Source organism: Loxodonta africana, chromosome 23 (genome assembly GCF_030014295.1).
Source record: "Loxodonta africana isolate mLoxAfr1 chromosome 23, mLoxAfr1.hap2, whole genome shotgun sequence".
Classification (NCBI taxonomy): Eukaryota; Metazoa; Chordata; class Mammalia; order Proboscidea; family Elephantidae; genus Loxodonta; species Loxodonta africana.
In genome coordinates, this window is record NC_087364.1 from 29,047,175 (window position 1) to 29,072,682 (window position 25,508).

A 25,508-nucleotide genomic window follows, 5' to 3' on the forward strand; every position below is an offset into this window, starting at 1 on the left:
GAAAAACAGTACATATTGTATGATTACATTCATATAAACCTTTAGAAAATGCAAATCTATAGTGACAAAAATGCAAATGTATAGTGACAAAAAGCAGACAGGTGGTTGTTTGGGGGTGGAGTGGCTGGAGTGAAGAATTTCAAAGGAAAAGGAAACGTTTGGGAATAATGGATATGTTCACTATTTTTTATTACTTGTGATGGTTTCAAAGGTGACAAAACTTATCAAATTACACACTTGTAATACATACTTTATTGTATATTAATTATACTTTAGGAAAACTGTTTTTCAAATGGTAAATAAGAAAAATGTTTGTGGTGAAAATATGAAGGATAAAATGTAGAGTATATTTTCCCCAAGTTTGGGGTTTTTAATTTGATATAGTGATGAGATAGGAATGTATACAGATTTCGTTTGGATGCTGGGATGCTCAAAATAGAGAAAAGTTATATCATAATTGCTACCTAATACTAAACAGGTGCTCAGCTCATCTCTCATATCCCTACTCAGAATGCTAAGAGCCTTTAATTGACTTCCTTTTAGAGACTAGGAGTCCCTGGGTGGCACAAACAGTTAAGTGCCTGACTACTAACTGCAAGGTTAGCAGTTCAAACCCATCCAGAGATTCCTCAGAACAGGGCCTGGCAATATTTCCAAAAGGTCACAGCTTGCAAACCCTATGGAATGTAGTTCTACTCTGCACTTATGGGGTCTTGAGGGCAACTGAGATTTTTTTATTTGGCTGAACCACTAACAGACTTCCATTGAGAGACTAACCATAGGCAGATTAATTCAACAGGGTTTTTTTTAAATAATCAGATAAAAAGCACTAGTACTATGAACAACAAAGTAGCGATTAATATTACACATTTCTTTCTAATGGTATTCATCAACCTGATAACAAAGTTGCAACAATTATATTAACAAGGTATGTTCACAAGCTGTGAAGATGGATGAACCACAATATCAGCAGGCAAGATCGCAACGCTTCCCTTGATTCACGTAGCCGCAGGGGCTGATGAATCAAGATCAGCAGGTCGATGAGCAGGGCTCTTGCTCACAGACTGTGAAGACTGATGAATCCCAAGACTGGCAGGCAAGACCACAGGTAAGCTGCTCGCTCAAGTCCCAAGAACCGGAGGTCAGATGAACAGGAGCCAGCTGCAGGAGCCAGCATACGCAAAAGCCAGAACATCCACTTATACTTGGATGCAGGACACACGCCCAAGGAAACTCCCCTTCAACTTACTGGCGACTCACAGCAGATCCCATCATGGGGGTGATCACATATAAAATCTCAACAGGGAAGTGATCACAACAGTATATGACTGCCAAAACACTGAGAATCACAGACAGCCAAGTTGACATGCAATCTTAACCACCACAGTCCACCCCTTGTCAACATGGCACTTGTACACATCTCCTTAAACCATACATAATCTCTGAATAGAGAAGAGACAATTATAAAGTCATATTTGCACCTAACATGATACAGCAAACAAACATACAGCCCTGTTTATATTTTATATTTTCTAAGTGAAAAAAACAAAAGTATTTGATGCAACAGAGAAAGCAGAAACATAACAATTACAGTCCTCATTTCCGCAACTGGTCATGCGATATTTAGAGTTAACTTCTTCCACCACCCATTCTGTATTCCCTTTGCCCACAGCAAGCACCTCAGCTGGTCAAGGTTCTTTGACTCCTGAAGGTTTTGGGCCACTAGTAGTCATGTCAGAATTGGACTGCTGTAGTTTTCATTGACTTTAATCACAGGGCATGGTAGTACTAAGAGATGCCCTAAGGGATAACCTACATTCAAGACATTCTCTTCTTTACCTCCATTATGTAATGTCAATCCGATTTCCTCTCAGTAACCAGGATCAATCACACGAGGCAGTATGGTAACGCCCTTCTTTGCCTGCTGATACAGAGGCATAAGGAGCCCAAAGTAGCCAGGTGGCATTCTTAACTTCCAGTTCAATGGAATCAGTGATGTCTCTCCAGGTAGGAGCATACCTCCCTTTGGAACTAAAGTGTCTAGACCTGTGAAGCATAAGGTTGTGGGGACAGGAAGCAAAAATCTTGCAAGTGGGTCACTAGGGGTAATAGTAATTAGTGCCACTCCCATTTCCACCCCAGGATTCCAGGACCCATGAATCTTGGCTATGGGAGAAAAAGTACCATATACTGGATGCTGGTTTAGAGCATATACAGCCTCCTGGAGAACACTGCCCCAGCCCTGCAAGGTATCGCCACCTAGCTGGCACCGTAATTGTGCCTTTACAAGGCCATTCCACTGTTCTATCAAGTCAGCTGCTTCAGGCTGATGGAGAACATGGTAAGACCAGTGAATTCCATGAGCATGGGCCCACTGCCTCACATGATTTGCTATGAAATAAGTCCCTTGATCCAAGGCAATGCTGTGTAGGATACCACGATGGTAGAGGAGGCATTCTGTAAGTCCACAGATGGTAGTTCTGGCAGAAGCATTGCATGCAGGAAAGGCAAATTCATATCGAGTAAGTATCTATCCCAGTAAGGACAAAACGCTACCGTTTTCATGATGGAAGTGGTCCAATGTAATCAACTTGCCACCAGGTTGTTGGGTGATCACCTAGAGGGATGGTACAATATTGAGGAGTCAGTGTTGATCTCTGCTGTTGGCAGGTTGGGCACTCAGGAGTCACGGTAGCCAAGTGAGCCTTGGTGAGTGGAAGTTCGTGTTGCTGGGCCCATGCACAACCTTCATCCCTGCAACCATAGCCACTTTGTTTATGAGTCCACTGAGCAATGAGAAGAGTAGCTTGGGAAAAAGGATGAGTGGTTTCCACAGAACATGTCATCCTATCCAACTGATTGTTAAAATCATTCTCTGCTGAAGTCACCCTTTAGTGAGCATTCACATGAGACACAAACATTTTCACTTCTTTAGGTCATTCATAGAGGTCTAACCACATACCTCTTCCCCATAAATCCTTGTCTCCAATTTTCCAATCACATTCCTTGTAAGCCCTTGAAAATCCAGCCAAACCATTGGCCACAGCCTATGAATCAGTATACAATTCTCCCCCCAAGTAAAGTAAACAGCCAGGTGCACTGCTTGAAGTTCTGTACACTGGGAGGACTTCCATTCACCACTGTCCTTCTGGGAGGCCACAGAAAGGGGCTGTGGTACTGCCACTGTCCAGGTTCGAGTGGTGCCAGCATATCAGGCAGAACCATGTGAAAATCAGGCACAAGTTTTCTCTTCTTCAATCAACTGATTGTAAGGAACTCCCCGTGAGGCCAAAGGTGCAGACCAGGAGATGGAGGGTACTATGGCAGAACTGGAGACCATGGCCATTTGGAACACTTCTTCATGCAACTGACCTGTGCCTTCAGGTCCTACTCAGGCCAGATCTTGCATATACCACTTCCATTTAATGATGGAGTGCTGCTGTGCACGTCCAAATTTATGACTCTGGATCAGACAACACCCAGTTCATGATGGGCAGCTCAGGCCACATGGTGAATTGGTGTCCCACGGTTAAGCATTCAGTCTCTACTAAGGCCCAGTAACAAGCCAAAAGTTGTTTCTGAAAAAGGAGTAGTTACTGCTCTGAATTCCTAAGGGTCTATGCTGTGATTCACTAATAGCGGCTTACCAAAGACTCCAAACGGCATCTCTATCTGCCACAGACACTTCAGGCACCATTGGATCAGCCAGATCACATGGCCCAAGTGGCAGAGTGGCTTGTATGGCAGCCTGAATCTGTTCCACAGCGTTCTTCTGTTCTGGGCCTCACTCAAAAACTAGTAGCTTTTTGAATCACTTGATAAACAGGCTTGAGAACCACACCCAAATGAGGAATATGCTGCCTCCAAAATCCAGAGAAGCCCACTAGACATTGTACCTCCTTTTTAGTTTTGGGAGCAGCAGATGCAGTAACTTACCCTTCATATTAGAAAGAATATCTCGATATGCCCCACACCACTGGACCCTCAGAAATTTCACTGAGGCAGGTGCCTGAATTTTTGTGGGATTAATTTCTCACCCTCTAGCAGTCAAATGTTTAACCAAGTCCAGAGTCACTGACACTTCCTTCTTACTAGGTACAATCAGCATAATGTCATCAACGTAATGGACCTGTGTGATGTCTTGTGGAAGGGAAAGGCAGTCAAGGTCCCTGCAGACTAAATTATGACACAGGACTGGAGAGTTGATATAACCCTGAGGTAGGCAACTGAAGGTTTATTACTGGCCTTGCCAGCTGAAGGCAAACTACTTCTGATGGTCCTTCGAAAAAGGTATGGAGAAAAAGGCATTAGCCAGATCAACAGCTGCTTACCAGGTACCAGGAGATGTATTAATTTGCTCAGGCAATGAAACCACATATACAACAGCAGTTACCACCTGGTTAAGTTTTCCATAATTCACTGTCATTCTCCAAGATCCATTTGCTTATTGCACAGGCCAAATAGACAAGGTTGATGGGAGTGTGATGGGAATCACCGCCCTGGCATCCTTCAAGTCCTTGATGGTGGCAGTAATCTCTGCAATCCCTCCAGGAACTCAGTATTGCTTTGGTTTTACTATTTTCCTAGGTAGGGGCAGATCTAATGGCTTCCACTTGGCTTTTCCTACCATAACAGCCCTTACTCCATTTCTTAAGGATCCAATGTGGGGGTTCTGCCAGTTGCTGAGTACACATTCAAATTATGCATTCTAGAACTGGGGAAATCATTACGGGATGGGTTCAGGAACCCAATGGACCTGCTGTGAGATGGACATGAGCTAAGGCTCTGTTAATAACCTGACCTCCATGTACCCTCACTCTGACTGGTAGGCCACAGTGACGTTTTGAGTCTCCTGGAATTAGTGTCGGTTCAGAACCAGTATCAAGTAATCCTGAGAATATCTGATTATTTCCTTTTCCCCAATAAACAATCACTCTCGTAAAAGGCCGTAGACCCCTTTGGGGAAGGCTGGGAAAGAGGTTAACAGTATAAATTTTTGGCAGTGTACTAGAGTCCTTCCTCAAGGAGACCCAGCCTCCACTTTATTCAATGGGTTGTAGGTCTTTAGCCTCGCTCAAGTCTGGGAATTGATTGAGGGACCATGACTCCCTATTTGGGCAATTCAAGTTACACTGCTCTTTGACTGACCTAGAATTTATCCGTTTGTACAGATCAAGTAAATATTTAGTAGGTTTCCTAACTATTCCACTCTTAGGGACACCATGATTAATTAGCCAAAGCCATGAATCTATACGAGTCAAGGCTATTCTAATTACTGCTTTGACTCCACTGTCCACTATGGTAACCATGCCTACCTGGGCTTTGTCAATTGAGCACAGCCACTTGGCTCCTACTACCACGAGGTCCAATTAGCCCATTGTAGTTAGATGTGTCAATTCAGTTATGGCAGTTCCCATCGTCACATCTGATTTACGTAAAATAGCAATCACAGCAGTCTTTAAAAATGCCGGGACTCCCTTCACAGATCTGTTCCTCACAGCTGTGGTAGAAGATGTGTCCTCTGGGCACTCCATGTGTGGGTCTATGGGCCTAATCTGATAAACCCAGTCTAGCATGCCAATTTCTCTAAGCCTTTGGATACCTTCTTCTACAGAATGCCAAGGCAGGTCTGGTACTTCGACTTGATTTAGTGTAGGGCACCATGTAATCCATGCTTTAGGAGCCTAACTAAACAAACTATTAGATCCTTTCCTAACTTCTCAAGCTGAAACACTGAATGAAGAATCTGTGCTTAGTGGGCCCATATCAATAAACTCAGACTGATCCATCTTTATGTTTTTGCACCATTATCCCACAGCCTTAATAACTATTTCCACACATATTCTCCAGGTTTCTGTTTGTACATATTAGAGAAGTCAAGCAAAGTGTATCGTACTTCCTCCTAGATCACACTTTATACTTCTCCTTTTGGGGCTCGCTGGGACTTAAGTCTAGTTATAGGTCCAGAAGCTAGAATCTGTCGTGTGGAATTGCTCTGAGAACATTCAGCATGGTCTTGTAAAGTATTTACCTCAGGTGATGGACCAAGCAATGACTCAGACAAGGGCTCTTTAGAGGCAGATGGGCTAATCTCATTAGATGGGAGTGGAGGAGCTAAAGGTTTTTTGGGGCAGGGTGGTTTAGCAGACAAATGTGAAGTGATCTCTTCAGATGGGAGTGGTTTTGTTGGCAGGATGATTCAATGGAACTTAAGGGCTCAGTGTCTCCAGCTTCATATTATCTGCACCTTTGTCCCAATGCCAAGTTTCAGGATCCCCTTTCTTCCATTCAATGCCCTCACTTTAACGTCACACATCTCTAGAGGCTGGCAATTGAGTTGGTGTTGTAATTCATCCACTCTTACAATGAGACTCTGGGTTCAGTCTTGAGCAATATCAGCTCTGTTACTATAAGAAATAAGGCTTTCTTTCAAAGTACAAGCAGAATCTTTGAGGTCATTTATGTAGCACTACAGCTTTGACTCTGAAACCCTGAATGCATCTCTTTCATTCACCTGTTTGTCTAGGGAAAGTAGGACCAATCAACCAGTCTCCTTATACTTCTCATTATAACAAAACCATAAAAAGATAACACACATGTGTTCACCAAGAGCCTCACCTTTCACCAATACCTGATCTACTGGTGGTGGTATTTTGCACAGTTGTATTGTCACCTCACGCCATAGATCAGCAGTGCCCTCTTTACTACTGGAACCAGGGTCATCAACATCTTTAAGACTAAACAGATTTGAGAACTAATTTAGAAAACTCACCCTTACAATTTTGTTTCTCTAGAACTGCTCTCCGTACTAAATGTCTTAGGTTGGGCTCTCTAGAGAAGCAAAACCAGTAAAGCATATACAGAGAGATTTATATCAAGGGAAATGGCTCACAGGGTTGCAGAGGATGGAATGTCCCAAGTCTGTGGATCAGAATAGAGGCTTCTCCTGATTCACACAGTCACAGGGGCTGTTGAACCAAGATTGGCAGGTTGGAGAACAGGGCTCTTGCTCACAGGCTGGGAAGACTGATGAATCCGAAGACTGGCAAGCAAGACTGCAAGGTTTCTCCTGGTTTACAGAGCTGCAGGGGCTGGTGAATCAAAATCGGCAGGTTGGAGAGCAGGGTTCTTGCTCACAGGCTGTGAAGATTGACAAATTCCATGATTGGCAGGCAAGACTGCAAGGTTTCTCTTGGTTCACAGAGCCACAGGGGCAGGTGAATCAAGACCAGCAGGTTGGAAAGCAGGGCTCTTGCTCATAGACTGTGAAGATCCATGAATCCCAAGATTGGTAGGCAAGACCACAGGTTAGCTGCTAGCTCAAGTCCCAAGAACCGGAGGTCAGACGAACAGGAGCCAGCTGCAGGATCCATCATAGGCAAAAGCCAGAACATCCGCTTATATTCGGATGCAGGACACACACTGACAAAAATTCCCCTTCTACTGACTAGCTACTCACAGCAGATCCTGTCACGGGGGTGATCACATATCAAATCTCAACAGGGAAGTGGTCACAACATTATATGACTCAAAACACTGAGAATCACGGCCTAGCGAAGGTGACAATCTTAAGCATCACACTATTAGAATTTTTTTCCCTATTAAAATAACTACTGTTGGGGAAAAAATTACAACATCATCTAATTATTTTGACACAAAACCCTATGAAGCAGTTACAATTTCAGGTTCTGGAAATTGCTTCAGTCAAAATCCTAAGGTCAGTCAATAGTAAAACAAAAACATTTCATCTACATGTATACTCGTTTGTGGGCATATATAAAAGCACAAACATACACATATACACACACTTCATAATCCTGAGTCCTATGAGTTTATGAACTCACCAATTTTAAGTCTCCACAACTGTTGGCAATACAGCTTTCTTCTACCAACTCATTTACTTTCTTCTCTAATTGTCTAATCTTTTCTTCTGGGCTATTAAAAACAAAATTAAAAAAGGTCTAATTTAAGTTATTCAACCACTAATAATATGTACTAAAATTTAATTTAGTTTTAATATTGTTCATTATGTGACTTTATACTTTGAGAACAAGTCATAGATAAAACAAATGAATAAACGGTATTAAACCAAATGTACTGTTTTTAAAACTACATTACACAATTATTCATAATAATAGTAAAAATAATAACAAGAACAAAAAAACAGTACCAGCAGTAATATGTTTTATTTTTATGATGCCAGTAATACTGGCATCATAAAAATTAAATCATATTTTCAAATCCAATAATTATTACAACAGAATTGCTCAAAACATACATTCTTCTTAGAATTGATCCTATGTCTAGTTCCAAGAACTAGGGACAATGTTTTCTTGCTGACACAAACTTTTAAAAACATATAAGAAGTATGTATTTGGAAAATAAAACTAAAAATGTACAACAACAAAACAATGGCATAACATCTTGCATACCTATCTTCGTTTTTGGCTTCCAAAGGAGGCGCAGGGCCCCTTGACTGACCAAGGGGGTCAAATGCAGAACCTGAGACACAATTCAAGAGTTCACATTTGCAATCCAGCATAATTGAACAAAATATGAAAACATGAATCCTTGCACAAGTTACCAAATTTACCTAGGTATTAAATTTTTTAATTATCAATTTATTCAAATGGATAGTTATTATAACTACATATGCATCTTGTATTTTGATAAATTGCTAAGAATTTTAACATACATAAAACCATTTAAAGAAAACGTGTTTATGTTAATACATAAAAACAAAAATGAGACACTATTTCAGCATTTACTTTCTCCCCAACAGTGATCAATTCCTGACATGAACTCTAAATTATCGATCATTTGAGTAATAGCTAGGCCTTGGCTTTTTAATCTTCCTCAATGCTATAATAAACATTTATTTTTATCATAATAATTTAAAATTTATTATTTAGCTTATATATTAAGTACTATTTTCACCATAAAATGCACAAACTTTAATTGTACAGTTCAATACATTTTCACAAATTACACAATAGTGTAACTACCGACTCAATATGTAGAACATTTTCATCACCCTTTCCTTTCTTAATGGTACTCAAATAATGGTGCATCTTATACTCAGTGACATCTAGACTTGATAATAAACGGCAATAATATTTATAAACACACAAACAGTAAAAAAAAAAAAAAAGTTAAAAGATCTGAGAAAAAAGTATTAGTAGAAACAGTAAAACAAACCTCTCAAAGCTGCTTTGGTAAAACCAGCTGCTCTCACTGCTGTCATAGGTCTACTAACTCCATCCTTAAAGAGATAAGAATCATTTAAAAAGTATTCCTAAAAAGATTTATTTCTTATCTAAGTTCTGCACACAATACATATCAAGAGAGGCCCCCTTTTTTTTTTAATATTGCAATTGAGATAAAGGTTTACAGAACCAACTAGCTTCTCGTTGAACAATTAGTATACATATTGTTTCGTGACATTGGTTACCAACCCCACAACATGTCAACACACTCCCTTCTAGATCTTGGGTTCCCTAATACCAGCTTTCCTGTCCTCTCCTGCCTTCTTGTCCTTGCCTCTGGGCTGGTGTGCCTCTTTAGTCTCATTTTATTTCATGGGCCTATCTAATCTTTGGCTGAAGGGTGAAGCTCAAGAGTGACTTTATTACTGAGCTAAAAGGGTGTGCTGGGGCCATACTCTTGAGGTTTCTCCAGTCTCTGTCAGACCAGCAAGTCTGGTCTTTTTTTGTGAGTTAGAATTTTGTTCTACATTTTTCTCCAGCTCTGTTTGGGACCCTCTATTGTGATTCCTGTCAGAGCACTCAGTGGTGGTAGCCAGGCACCATCTAGTTGTGCTGGACTCAGTCTAGTGGAGGCTGTGGTAGTTGTGGTCCATTAGACCTTTGGGTTAATCTTTCCCTTGTGTCTTTGGTTTTCCTCATTCTCCCTTACTCCCGATGGGGTGAGACCAGTGTAGTATCTTAGATGGCCACTCACAAGAGATAGCCCCAAGTTTTAAAACTGACTTTCAATCGTTATCTGCCTATTTCTTACTTCTGCCTCCTCATGTATCAGTCCTGTCTCTACTTGCCCTTCCTCCTATAAAATTTCAATTCCTTGATCTGTCTGGGCTCACTCCCTATTTTAAAAGATAAAAAAAACTGATTAGTTTCTAGTTGACTAAGCCCCTACTTTTGACTGGCTTCCTATATGTCTATGAGAAAAAGCACACAAATTGTTGTAAATGGCAGCAGAGGAAAAATGGAACCACCAGATAACTTCATACAAGCAAACACTCAGTCCTATGCCCACTCCCCAGTGAGATTTCATTTTGAGGCCTGAGTAAATAAATCCAAACAGGCTTTGCATCCAAAGATTTAAAACAGCCCAACACTTAACCCAAAATTTAAAATTAAAGTCACTATAGAAGTAAAATTTTCTTCAACATTTTAAAGCATTTTTATAATAAAGAGACAAAACACTTTGGTAATAATATTCCAAGTCAGAAGAAAGGCATAAAATGAACAATCACACTACAGAGATACCTGGATAGTTCCTGTCAATGGTCTTCCCACTGATGATGTCAGAGATGTCTTGGACTAATAAACAGAAAAGTTAGAAAGATATCAAAAAAAAAAAATTGCCTTTAATTTTACAAGATTAATTATAAAAGTTTTATTCATAATATTATCATTCTATTGGTGAGTAAATTTAAATATAATTGTTTTCATTTATCACCTGAAAATAAAAATCCAAAACAGGTCAACAACCTAAAACACACAGCATTTGTACATAAAGTTTTACTGGAACACAGCCACACCCCATTCATTTACATATTGTCTCTGGCTGCTTTCACACTACAAATGCAGAGTGTAGTAGTTGCATCATTGGCCACATAACCTGTAAGGCCTAAAATATCTGGTCCTTCACAGAAAAAGTCTGCTGATCCCTGCTCTAAAACACCACCAATAATCAAATTTATGATTTGCTCAAGCTGGTTAATAAAAACATATTTCACGTAACACACAATTATATTACATACAAGGCTACTTTCTTTGCTCACGTAAGGGGACATTATAAAGTCAAGTACCCTGAATCTGTAGGTTCTGAAGTCATTTTGGTGGCCCTAAGAAAATATCAGAAGGATTAGAACATGCTATTTCAACTCATTCATCCATTTTCTCCTGTTCTTCTATTACTTCATATAAACTAAAACATTCAAATTGTAGGTAATCTGAGCAAGAGTAAGAGGTTTATTACTTTTATGGATTTTTATAGCACCTTTCCTCCAAAGATCTCTAACATAAGCAAGATCCAAATATATGCTTCTGAAACACTTTTCTTAAATTTTGTATTTTATTTATTGTTTTTTTTAAACAATTGTAACCACTATTACATTTATACAACAACTAAATTCACACAAAATATATAAATGAAATACACATAAGACTTGGTTATATAGTATGTAAAAAATGAAATGAAATCCTATTAATGAACACAAGGCTTACAAATGGAAAAATGTTTAAAATATTTTCTATAATATTTACAAATTAAATGACTAGAATGTTCTAAGTTTTTAATCAAATCAGACTTTTACTATGTTCATAACTATCCAAAGTGGGAAATATCAGGGACATGGACTGAAAGATAGTCCAGATAACCAAAATTGCTTAGCCTTGCCTAAAGTGAACTTATGTATGAGAAAACTCATCTTAATATTTTCAGCTTAAGAAAACCTACCCCATATCCAGTAGCTATGGGTCTAGTAACTGCCGTGCTTGGTATTTTAGCAGTTATCTTGGGGAGGAAAAAAACATAGTTAATAGAATTCAGATTAAGTTATATAATAGAAAATTGGAAAATACAGACTTATCAATAAGGGAGCTCAGGTATTACTGAGAAGGAAACTCACTCTGGAAGTCATTTTAAAGGAGAAGGAATCTTAAAAATGACCTGAGATGCCAATAATAAAGGTTCATTTTCATGCTCACATATATCAATTAATTCATTAAACATTTATTGCATGCTTACTACTACCAGCAATTAAGCCAAATAATAAACACAGGATTTGGAGTCAGAGAACCTGGGTTTCAACTCAGCTCTCCATCTACTAGCTGTATTTCCTTAATTTGTTTGAACCTTAATTTTCTCATCTTTGAAATAAATATATACTTGGTCCTGATCATAAAATTATAGTTGAAATCAAATAAGATAATATACATTAAAATATCCTAAACTTGATACTTTGTAGGCATATTTGTTTGAAATACTTGATTAAAAGATCATTAGCGGCAAAGTTCTACTTCTGACTACAGTGGACTACTATTTAAACAACCTTCCCACTAAGAACAACTAAAAAAGCTAAAACAAAATAGGTTTGAATACATTAGAGAGCCTTCAAGCAGTGAAGAATCATAAGGAATTATAAGGAAGAAAAGGACAGAGAGGTGAGCCGGCATTTGGGCTAGCTTTTCTTACAGATGGAAACCCAGGTGGCGTAGTGGTTAAAGGTCAGCAGTTCAAATCTACCAGGTACTCCTTGGAAACCCAATGGGGCAGTTCTACTCTGTCCCATAGGGTCACTATGAGTCAGAATTGGCTCAGTGGCAACGGGTTTGGTTTTTCTGTATTTTTTTTCTTAGAGATGTACCTGTTCATTTCAAAGGTATGGCTGAGAAACTGAAAATAGGTTTTACAGACTCCCAAGTATCAAGAGATAAAAACTGGAGTTTTGGATTTGCCAATGAAGCTACCTTGGTAATCCTTTGGGCGTAAGACTGGTATGTCAAAAGGCTACATCTTAAAACTTAAAGGTAAATTTGCAGCATACCAGCCCTCAGAAGGGCTGAAGGCCATTTCTGTCTAGTGAAAGATAAGAGTTGCATTATCCAATAGAACTTTCTATAGATGGACATATTCTATACCTGCCCTAATAAGGCAGCCAACTAGTCATGTATCTGTTGAGCACTACAAATGGCTAGTGCAACAAGAATCTGAATTCTAATTTTATCTAAAAAGCCACATGCAGCTAAAAGCTACCACATTGGACAGCTCAAACCTAGAGCCTTATATTAGCTCTACAAATTTTCATTTACAATATCTGGTATTCAATAAAAAAAATAACCAGACATATAGGAAACAAGACTATTGAACCAAAACCAAGAGAAACAAAAGACAAAGGAAAGAGACCCAGAGGTGGGGTGGTGGGTGGTCCATGTAGTGAAAATATCACACAGACTTTAACATAAATATGCTTAATGGCAAGCTTAATGTGCTCAATTTCAGTCGACAACTTCAGTAGAGAACTATAAACTATAAAAAAGTAATAAATGGAAGTTACAGAACTGAAAATAATCTAAAATTCTTGCATTGTCCTGGAAGTGGTAAAGATACTAATTTATATTAGACTGTTTTAATAAGTCAAGGATGAACACTGCAATCTTTAGGGAAATACTATAAGAATGTAATCTGACCCAATAGGACAGAGTAGAACTGGCCCATAGGGTTTCCAAGGAGGAGCTGATAGATTCAAACTGCCAACTGTTTGGTTAGTGGCCAAGCTCTTAACCACTGTGCCACCAGGGCTCCATCAAGACAATACAGGAGGGAAATGGAATAATAAAAACAATCAAGCAAAAGAAGGCAAGAAAGGAGAGAAAATGAAACATAAAAAAGGCAGGAAAAACAAAAAGCAAATAGTAAGGTGGTAGATTTAAACTAAATCAGTAAGTTTACTAAAATGTAAATGGACTACTATATACTTCATTAACAGAATAATATTGTCAGAATGCATGAAAAAAGCAGAACCTAATTATATGCTGTTATTAAGTCACATATTAAAAACATGAATATGAAAATATATATATGAATATGGGAAGATTGAAAGTAAAAAGATGAGGAAGATATACTCTACAAACAGTAGACAAAAGAAAGCTTGCACAGTGATATTAATTTCAGGAGAGAAAGAGCCAACATGGCAATATGGTCAGAAGCACCAAGTCGTCCCTCTGCAGCAAAGACCTGAAAAAATAAGTAAAACAGATAAAAACATCAATCCTGGAACCCTAAGCATCAAATGAAGGGATAAAGAACTAGATCAAGCATCAAATGGAAGGAGAAACTGATAGGGAATACACAACAAGGAGAGCTATGGGGTAGACAGCCCCTGCCAGCTAATGCAGCACAGCTTTGCCCTCTTGGAGCAAAGCCAGCAACAACCCCGGACAGGGAGTATGGGAAGGCAACTTCACGGAGCTGCCAACAAGGTACAAAGCATCCAGTAACCAGAGATACACATTTTACCACCCCTCAAACTCTTGCCCTATACACTGCCTCTGCTGCTTTCCAATGGGCCACCGTCATTTGACTAGAGAGATACCGGACTCACTGCCTCTCCAGGTCCACCCTGTCCCCGCTGGCTCCCTCAGTGTCATATTTTTTTTTTCTCTTTTCCTTCTCCCTCCCACCTAGCCCCAGTGGAGAGGCCATACCATGCCACTTGGTGAGACAGACACCAGTTTGTTGCCACCCCAGTTCTGCCTTGCCACCAATGGCCGATTCCCTTACCACATTTATTTATCCATTTTTTTGTTTGTTTCTTCTCTTTCCATTCCTTTCCTTTCTCCTGCCCACCTACCCCATATGCCACTTTTGCCTGTTCTCAACAGGCAGTGTCGCAATGCTCAGCTGGAGAGCCACTGCTACACAGTCACCCCAGGTCTGCCTCACCACTGCCAACTGGCTCCCACCGCACCACCATATTTTTTTCTCTTTTTTGCTTTAGTTTCTCTCTTTTCTTTCTTTACTTTCTCCCTCCCACCTAGCTCCACACATCACATCCTCTCCCTTCCCTCCTGCCTCTGTCCCACTTGCCAAGTGTCATGCCTGCCCTGCACTGCCTCCCAGCCTTGTCCCGCTGAGTGCCTCACCCTGAGCCAAACAGGTCTGGACATCCGGATACCTGGTCTCACCCTGCACCACCACCTTGAGACTGGCCCAGCCGGCCCCAGTTTGTGCAATGGACAAACAATCCATCCTTGCCCCTCCCTGCACCATGCTGGACCTGCCCTGCTGCACCATACCCGAGTGACTGGTCCTGCCATCTGGACAAGGTGGTGAGAACTACTGAGCCCACAGACAAGCAAGCAACAAAACACAGCTGGATGAAACAAATCTACAATCCATAAATGAAGAAAATAACTCCTGAATATCTCAGAGACAGCAGACAGTATCATAACATGTTTAAAAAATAGACTGGATGGCTCCAGTAAGTGACCAAAATAAAATACCTGATGACCTTCTATTAGAAGAAAAGGCACTGGAAATGCCAGGGGAAAAAAAATACCTGTTGCTGTCAAGTAGATTCTGACTCATAGTGACCCTGTAAGATGGAGTAGTACTGACCCATAGGGTTTCCAAGGAGCGGCTGGTGGATATGAACTGCTGACCTTTTGGTTAGAGGCCAAGCTCTTAACCACTGCACAACCAGAAACTACCCGAAAGGGAATTCAGAAGTCTAATATTCAGGATTCTCCAAGAATTCGGGAAAGAGATCAAGGAAAACAGACAAAACTAGGAAAAAATAGACAAAATCAAGGAAAATACAAACAAAGCAATGAAGGAATTCAGGAAATAATACAAGAACAAAATGTCAAAATAAATAATTACAAATCATACAAAAACAGTAATTAGAAATCCAAAAGATAAACAACAAAATTTCAGAAACAGACAACGCCAATAGAAGGGTTTAGGAGCAATTTTGAAACAATGGAAGACAGGATCAGAGAAACTGAAGACAAATGCACGAATACCACTTTGAGGAAAACATCAGAGAAAAGAATGCAGAAAAATGAAGAAAATCTAAGAATTATGTGGGAATCAATTGGGAGCAAAAATTTGCATGTGATCAGAGTTCCAGAACAGGGGGAGGAAATGGAAAATACAGAAAGGAACACTGAAGATTTGCTGACAGAAAACTTCACTAATATGATGAAAGATGAAAAGGTGACCATCTGAGAAGCTCAATGAACCCCATAAGATGGTTCTCCAGAAAACCCCAAAAGAAAGTCACCAAGAGATATCATAGCCACACTTATCAAAACCAAAGACAAAGAAAGAATTCTGAGAGTAGCTCGAGAAAAACAAAAAGACACATACAAAGGGGAAATAATAAAACTAAACACTGATTACTTGGCAGAAATTATGCAGGCAAGAAGGAAATGGGATGACATGCATAAAACCTTGAAAGGAAAAAATTGCCAACTAAGAATAACATATCCTGCAAAACTTTGGCTCATATATGATGGACAATTAGGACATTTTCATATAAACAGAAATTAAGGGAATATGTAAAAACCAAACCAAACTTACAAGAACTATTAAAGGAAGTCCTTTGGTTAGAAAATCAACATTAGACAACAACCTGAATCAAGGACACAGGACAGCATCAGCCAGATAGGTAATGAACCCGGAAGGAAATGAACTCAACAGGAAACCAGAGACATCAATTTGTAAATGCTAACCTAGAACTGAAACCATTCCCAAAGCTCACTTTTCGAACAAAGATAGGTCTATAAAACAAAAAATAACATACAAGAGGAACGTGCCTCTTAGTTCAATCATATATACGAGACCAAAAGCAGGATGAGAAGGCAGGAAGGGACAGGAAATACGCAAATGGAATCAGGGAGTCCAGGGTGGAAAGGGGGAGCATGCTGTCACATTGTGGAGATTGCAACCAAAGTCACAAAACTGTAAGTGTATAAATTTTTGAATGAGAAATTAACTTGAACTGTGAACTTTCACCCAAATCACAATTAAAAAGAAAAAAGAATCACATAATCATCCCAATCAATGCAGAAAAGACATCTGATAAAATTCAACACCCATTCCTTACAAAAACTCTCAGTAAAATAGGAATAGAAGGGAAATTCCTCAACACAATAAAGGACATCTATACAAAATCAACAGCCAACACCATTCTCAACAAAGAGGGGCTGAAAACATTCCTCCCGAGAAGGGGAACAAGACAAGAATGCCCTTTAACACTACTCCTATTTAACACTGTACTGGAGGTCCTAGCTGGAGCAATAAGGAAAGAAGAATAAAGGACATTCAAATAGGTAAGGAAGAAGTAAAACTATCCACTTTTGCGGATGATATGATGCTATACATAAAAAAGAAAAAGAAAACCAACAAACACAAAAACCAAACCCATTGCCATTGAGTAGATTCTAACTTACAGTGACCCTATATGACAGAGTAGAGCTGCCCCATAGGGTTTCCGAGGAGTGCCTGGTGGATTTGAGCTGCTGACCTTTTGGTTAACAGCCGTAGCTCTTAACCACTATGCCACCAGGGTTTCCAATACTACAAGCAGAGACAACCCAAAAGACCCCAAAAGAAAACTACTGGAACTAATAAATTCAGTAGAGTAGCAGGATACAAGATAAACACACAAAAATCAGTTGGATTCCTTTACATCAATAAACAAACCCAAAAAAACCAAACCCACTGCTGTTGAGTTGATTCCAACTCACAGTGATCCTGTAGAGAACTACGAAAGGAAATCAGGTAAGCAATACCATTTATAATAGCCCCTAACCCACTGCCATTGATTCTGACTCATAGCAACCCTATAGGACAGAGTAGGACTGCCCCATAGGGTTTCCAAGGAGCACCTGGTGGATTTGAACTGCTGACCTTTTGTTTAGCATCCATAGCTCTTAACCACTACACCACCACCATTTCCATAATAGCCCCTAAAAAGATAAAATACTTAGGAATAAACCTAATCAGGGACGTAAAGGACCTACACAAAGAAAACTACAAAACACTAATGCAAGAAACCAAAAGAGACGCACATAAATGGAAAAATATACCATGCTCGTGGACAGGTAAATTCAACATTGTGAAAATGCAAATTAAATCCAAAGTAATGTACAAATAGAATGCAATCCTGATCCAAATACCAACATTCTTTAACGAGACAGAAATAGTAATCATTAACTTTATATGGAAAGGAAAGCATTATTGAAGAAGAAAAATAGAGTAGGAAGATTCATACTACCTGACCTCAGAACCTACTACACAGCTACAGTAGTCTAAACAGCCTGGTACTGGCATGTTGATCAATGAAACAGAATTGAGAACCCAGATGTAAATCCAGCCGCCTATGGTCACCTGATCTTTATCAAGAGCCTGAAGTCCATTAAATGGGGATAAGACAGTCTTTTTAACAAATGGTGCTGGAAAAACTGGATGTCCATTTGCAAAAAAATGAAATAGGACCCATACCTCACATCATACACAAAAACTAATTCAAAAAGGAATCAAAGACCAAAAACTAAAGTTCATGGGAGGAAAAATAGGGTCAATGCTAGTGGCCCTAGTACACGGCATTAACAGGATACAAACCATAAGTAACAATACACAAACACCAGAAAACAAGCTAATAACTGGGATCTTCTAAAAATTAAACACTTATGCTCATTAAAAGACTTCGCCAAAAGAGTAAAAAGAGAACCTGCAGACTGGGAAAAAAATTTTGGCTATGACATATCCAACAAAGGTCTAATTTCTAATATCTACAGGAAAATCCAATGTCTCTACAACAAAAACACAAATAATACACTTAAAAAATGGGCCAAGGATAGACATTCAGGCAGCTAACAGACACATATCAGTACCCATTACAGAAATTCAAAACAAAACTATAATGAGATACCATCTCACCCCAACATTACTGGCAGGAATCAAAAAAAAGAGAAAGTAACAAATGTTGGAGAGGCTGTGAGGAGACTGGAATTGTCATGAATTGCTGGTGGGAGTGCAAAACGGTACAACCATTTTGGAAAACAATATGGCACTTCTTTAAGAAACTAGAAATAGAAATATTATATGATCCACCAATCCCACTCCTAGGAATACATCCTAGAGAAATATGCACACCCATGTTCTTTGCAGCATTGTTTGCAACAGCATAAAGGCTGAAACAACCTAAGCACCCATGAACAGATGAATGGATAAGCAAACTACAGTACATACATACAATGGGACACTACAAAACGATAAAGAATAACGATAAATCTGCAAAGCATCTCAGAATATGGATGAATGTGGAGGGCATTACGCTGAATGAAATAAGTCTATCACAAAAGAGCAAATACTGTATGAGACCACTATTATAAAAACTCATGAAAGGTTTACACACAGAAAAAAATGATCTTTAATAGTTATGAGGGTGCAGAGTGTTGAGAAGGGAAAAACACTAACTGTTCAAGAGAACAGTGGTGACTTTGCTGGTGGGTAAGACAGTACACAATACTGGGGAAGTCAACACAAGTTGACCAAGGCAGTCACAGAAGCTTCACAGACACATCCAAGTGCCCTGAGGGAGGTTACACGGTTGAGGGCTGGGACCATGGCCTCAGGCGATATCTAGCTCAACTGGCGTAACAAAGTTTGTAAAGAAAATGTTTTACATTCTACTTTGGTGAGTAGCATCTGGGGTCTTAAAATCTTGCGAGCAGTCATCTAAGATACATCTACTGGTCGCACCCCATTTGGAGCAAAGGAGAACGATGAAAACCAGAGACAAAAAAAAAAAAAAAGAGACACAAGGGAAAGATTATTATTCAAAAGGACTAATGGGTCACAACTACCACAGCCTCCACTAGACTGAGTCCAGCAGTTACAATGGTGCTCAGCTACTACCACTGATTGCTTTGACAGGGATCACAATATAGGGTTCCAGCCAGAGCTGGAAAAAATGTAGAACAAAATTCAAACTCACAGAAAAAGACCAGACTTACTGGTCTGACAGAGACTACAGAAACCCCAAGAGTATGGCCTCCGGAAACCCTTTTAACTCTGTACTGAGGTCACTCCGCAAGTTCATCCTTCAACCAAAGATGAGACAGAAGGCCAACAAAACAAACAATAACACATGTAGTTCAACCATGTATATTAAGCTAAATGGGCACACCAGCTCAAAGGCAAAGACAGGAAGGCAGGAAGGGAAAGGAAAGCTGTACAAATGGAAATGGGGAACCTGAGGTTGAGAAGGGAAGAGTGTTGACACACTGCGGGGTTGGCAACCAATGTCACAAAACAATTTGTGTATTACTTGTTTAATGAGAAGCTAATTTGCTCTGTAAACTTCTACCTAAAGCACAATAAAAAATATAGATATTAATTTCAAACAAAATAGACAAAAAGCACTATAGAAAAGACATTTCATAACAATAAAAAGCTCAATGTACCAGGAAAATGTACTAATTCCAAATAACTTTGCTTAAAATACATAGGGCAAAGACCTAAAAATAGAAATAAATCCACAATCACAGTGGAAGATTTTATCACACCTCTGTCATTAATAAGAGAACTAGTAGACCAAAAAAAAAATGGTAAAAATATAGAACATCTGAAAGAAATAATTAACGAACTTGACCTAACTGATATAGAACACTGTATCCACCAACTATGAAACATACATTCTTTTCAAATGTACTTGGAATATTAACAAATTTCCAAGAATTAATATCATACATAATTGTTTCCTGACTATAGAAGAAATGAGTAACACAAAGATAACTAGAAAAACTTGGTATGTTTGGAAATTAAGGATGCTTCAAATTAAATAACCTATGTGTCAAAAAATAAATCACCATGGAATTACACAATATTTTGAATTGAATGATAATGAAAATATCATTAGAAGGAAAGTACGGTAAAAAAAGATACATATATGTTAATTTTGTAAGAAAAAAGATGCTGGAATTAGCACGTAAATTTGTTAGATGAACTTTAATCTTTGGTTCTTTGTCATACTACACCAAACTCATTGGCATCAAGTTGATTCCTACTCATAGCAACTCTATAGGACAGAGTAGAACTGCCCCATAGGGTTTCCAAGGCTGTAATCTCTACAGAAGCAGACCGCCACATCTTTCTTCCGAGGAACAGCTGGTGAGTTCAAACTGCCAATTTTCTGGTCAGCAGCCAAGTGCTTTAACTACTACACCATCAGGGCTCCTTTGCGATATTATAGCAAGGTATTTTTTTTACATGTTGCAGAGAAAACTCATTTTTCAAAAGGTTGGCTTGGAATATGGATCTTCAGCAACTTTTTCCATGAGAAGAGACTGAAGGAATGAGGCCATTATTCTTTTTATTTACTATCTATGACTAAATCTGTTTTGTTTGTGTGTTTAAGCATCTCTTAACTTATGTTATTGTTGTTAGGTGCCATCAAGTAGATTCAGACTCACTGCAACCTCACATGACAGAGTAGAACTACCCTACAGAATCTACAAGGCTATAATTTTACATACTTTGACATGTTGTCAGGAGGGATCAGCCCCTGGAGAAGGACATCATACTTGGCAAAGTACAGGGTCAGTGAAAAAGAGGAAGATCCTCAATGAGATGGGCTGGTAACAGCTGCTGCAACAATGGGCTCAAGCATAAGGATTGTGAGCGTGGCGCAGTACCAGGCAATGTTTCGTTCTGTGGTACGCGGGGTCTCTATGAGTTGGAACTGACTTGAAGGCACCTAATAACAACAACACAATCTTTACGGAAGCTGACTGCTCGTCTTTCTCCAGTGGAGCTGCTGGGTGAGTTCCAACAGCCAGCCTTTCAGATAGCAGCAGAGCATTTAGCCATTTGTGCCATCAGGGCTCATTTCATAATTAAGACATAAACCCACTGCTGTCGAGTCAATTCTGACTTAGTATTGGCTTTGCAGCAGGCAGCTCAAACCCGCGATTCGTGGTAACACTTATCACATTATGCCTTGTAGTAACCTGTTAGTATGCTTAGATGCAAGGATGGGGAGACTTCATCTCACATACTTTGGACATGTTACCAGGGAGGACCAGGCCCTGGGGAAGGACATCATGCTTGGTAAAGCAGAGGGTCAGTGAAAAAGAGGAAGACCCGCAACGAGATGGACTGACACAGTGGCTACAACATGGGCTCAAACATAACAAGAATTGTGAGGATGGCATAGGACCAGGCAGCATTTTGTTCTGTTGTACACGCCAGATCTCTTTGACTTACAACTGACACAGTGGCACCAAACAACAGCAACAGCAGTACCTACTGGTGTCCATTTTATCTTCCTTCCTAAGATTGTAAGCTCACTTAGCTGAAGACAAAGCTCACTTATTTACTAGGCCATTCAATAAGATTTATGAATCACCGACAGTAGGGAAAGAACAATGAGTAAGACAGTCTGACTCTTCAAAAACTTACAGTCTAGTTACAAGTGTAGTGAAGCAACTCAAAGCCTATCCTATGGTTTTTTTTTCTGTAATTAAGGTAACCTTAAAATTAAAATATAGGCTGTGGAACAACATTAAATTTATCTACAGTAAGTGTGTTGGGCAAGCCACTCAGCAAATGTAAATGACTGGTAGGAGATCCTTTCCATTTTACCTGATTTACTACTAATCATTTATTGTTAAAAAATATTTGATTGCAATGTAATACATATGACACAAAATTTATCATTTTAACAATTTTTAATTGTACAATTCAGTGGTGTTAATTATATTCACAATCTTGTACAACCAACACCATTATTTATTTCCAAAATTTTTTGGTCACCCCAAACTCTGTACCCATTAAGCAATAACTCACCATTCTGGCCTTCCTCCAGTACCTCATAACCACTAATCTACTTTTTGCCCCCATGCATTTGCCTACTGCAGATATTTCATATATCATTTTGTAGTTTAATTCACTTAGCATAATGTTTTCAAGGTTCATCCATGTCACAGCACATATCAGAACTTCATTTCTCTTTATGGCTAAAAAATATTCCATTATATGTATATGCCAGGGAGTCTTGATGGCACAGTGGTTAAGCACTCAGGTTGGTAACCAAAAGTCAGCAGTTCGAATCCATCAGCGGCTCCACAGGAGAAAGATGTGGCATTCTACTTCTGTAAAGATTACAGCCTTGGAAACCCTATGGGGCATTTTTACTCCATCTTAGAGGATCGCTATGAGTCGGAATCAACTCAACAGCAACCGGTTTAGTTTGGTTTGATTATGTATATGCCATATTTTTTTTGTTCACTCATGTGTTGACGGACATCTGGGTTTCTTCCATCTTTTGGCTATTGTGACTAATGCAGCAATGACTAATAATTTTTGCTAAAAAGGCATGCATAGCAGGGAGGATGGGAAAAAGGAGACAAAGTGAAGGATAATGAAAGCAAGAAAACAATTCATCTAAAGAGCAGGAGTTGCCATCTATCAGGGTTTCTCAACCTTAGTATTATTGATCTTTGTGGCTGAATAATTCTTTGCAGTAGGAAGCTATCCTTTGCTTTGTAGGATGTTAAGCAGCATCCCTGGCCTCTACCCATTAGATGGCAGTAGCACCCACCCCATTTGAGACAACTAAAAATATCTCGACATTGCCAAGTGTCACCTAGGGGGCAATACTGATCCCACGACCTCTACTATACAGTACTGAGTGGGTGGAAAAAAGCAATTTAAATTTAAGAAAGGAATATTAGGCATAGGACATTAGGGACAGAGCTTTCCCTACTTGATTTTACTTAGTGTGTTACCTTGCTTATTTTAAACTACAAAAGAAGCTCGGAAGATTTCATGCATTAAAGAAGGGAGGCATCTATGCTTTGGATGACTTACACAAAATTTACAGTACTGAAAAAATGACTCCAGTAGTTTATGTTCTGGTGGAAGACTAATTAATGGAGGATCATTAATCCAAGGGAGCAGAAATTTGTAAATTAAGCCCTAATGTTCTGAAGAAGCAATATTTATGTAACTTTAAAAATTAAAAAGACTAGAGGTAGAGCCAAAATGGCGCTATGGACACAAGAACCATGCGGTCCCCCATAGCAAAGACCCAAAAAACTAAGTAAAACAAACATCAATGCTGGACCCTAAGCATTAAATTAACAGATAAAGAATTCATCCAAACACTGAACAGAATAAGAAATTGACAAGAGAACAGAGAATGAGGAGACCTAGGGACTGGAGCGCCCCTATCAGCTAACGTGGCACAGATCTGACATCCTGGACCCCTCAGCCACCAGCAACAGTGGATGAGGAGTATGGGACAGCAGATTCATGGAGTCCCCAGCAGGAGACAGAGCACCCAGTAACCAGTGATGCATACTTTTCCACCCCCCCATCTTTCCTCCCCCTGCATGGCCTCCACTCCTTTCCAGTGGCTGTGATTCCTTGGCCAGAAAGATGCTGGCTCCTTGCCGCCTAAACTCACCCCACCCCCACCAGCTGGCTCCTTCAGAGCAATTTTTTTTCTGGCTGTTGTTGCTTTCTTGGTTTCTTCTCTCTCTCTCACCTCCTTCCTTTCCTTTTTCACGAACACCTGGCACTGCCTGCCATCTCTGCTCCTTCTTAACGTACTGAACAGCGCCACTTGGCTAGAGAACCACTTCCCTGGTCCATGTCTCCAAGCCAGTGGGCTCCCTCATAGTTTTTTCTTTTTTTTTTTCTCTTTTCTAGTTACTTGTCGTTCTCTGCCTTCCTTCCTTTCTGTTCCTACAAAACACCTGGCACCATGTGCCATCTCTGATCCTTCCTGACGGGCCATGCAGTGCTGCTCAGCTGGGGAGTCCCTTCCCCGGTCCACACTGCCAAACCGGTGGGCTCCCTAGGGGCTTTTTTTTTCCTCTTCATTTCTCAGTTTTTTGTCTCTCTTTACCTTCCTGTCTTTCCTTTCTCTTAAATATGTGGCACTTTGTGTGATCTCTGCACCTTTGCAATGGGCTGTGCAGTGCTGCTCGGCTGGGGAGTCCCTTCCCTGGTCCATGCTGCCATGCTGGTGGGCTCCCTTGGGGCATTTTTTTTTCTTCTTCTCTCAGTGTCTTGTCTCTATCTACCTTCTTTCCTTCACTCCTGAACACCAGGCACCGTATGCCATCTCCACCCCTTCTAGATGAGCTGTGTAGTGCTGCTCAACTGGTGAACTGCTTCTGATGGGCTCCTTCAGGGCATTTTTGTTTTCTTTTTCTCCAGTTTCTTGTCTGTCTCTACTTTTCTTCCTTTCCTTCCTCCCCAACACCTGGCATTTTTTCCTTGGTATCTTGTCTCTCTCTTCATTTCCTTTCTTCTAACCACCTAGCCACATGTGCTTTTTTTTCTTCCAGTTTCTTCTCTCTCTCTCCCTTCCCTTCTTTCCTTTCTCCTGCCCACCTAGCCATGTGTGCCAACTCTGCCCCTTCTTGACAGGCTGTACCACACTGCCTGAATAGGAAGGTACCGGCATATGACTTCCCCAGATCTGTGCCACTACAACTAGAGGCTCTCACAGCACCTTGTTTTGATTTTTTGTTTATTTGCTGTTTTGTCTCATTTTTGGCTTCTGTTTCTCTTCTTCCCCACATCTACTTAGCTCCACACATCACATCCTCTCATTCCATTCTGAATATCTGCATTGCACACTGAGCACCACACCACTAGCAACACAGGCGCAGACAACCAGAACCTGCCCTGTACTGTCCCGTGGCCCCACCCTGTCGGCCCCAGTACATGCCACA

General features: G+C 39.9%; 1 protein-coding gene across 13 annotated transcripts in view; it reads right to left on the bottom strand.

Moving 5' to 3' along the window:
* The window catches only part of IFT88 (intraflagellar transport 88), a 253,201-nt gene that overhangs the window by 208,232 nt on the left and 19,461 nt on the right, over nucleotides 1-25,508 (bottom strand). For 9 of the 13 annotated variants that reach the window (XR_010319117.1, XM_064275365.1, XM_064275367.1 and 6 more), the window contains 5 exons: nucleotides 11,704-11,760; nucleotides 10,509-10,562; nucleotides 9,199-9,262; nucleotides 8,433-8,502; nucleotides 7,845-7,935 (listed from right to left, as the gene is read on the bottom strand). Coding sequence is in view for 12 of the 13 variants with exons in the window: in XM_064275365.1 (XP_064131435.1) it covers nucleotides 7,845-7,935; nucleotides 8,433-8,502; nucleotides 9,199-9,262; nucleotides 10,509-10,562; nucleotides 11,704-11,760 (336 nt within the window). In the remaining variant the exon portion in view is untranslated. Of the gene's footprint in view, nucleotides 1-1,839; nucleotides 2,007-7,844; nucleotides 7,936-8,432; nucleotides 8,503-9,198; nucleotides 9,263-10,508; nucleotides 10,563-11,053; nucleotides 11,668-11,703; nucleotides 11,761-25,508 lie in introns of those variants that run through there. The other 4 variants (XM_064275374.1, XM_064275364.1, XM_064275373.1 and 1 more) reach the window with 3 other exon arrangements.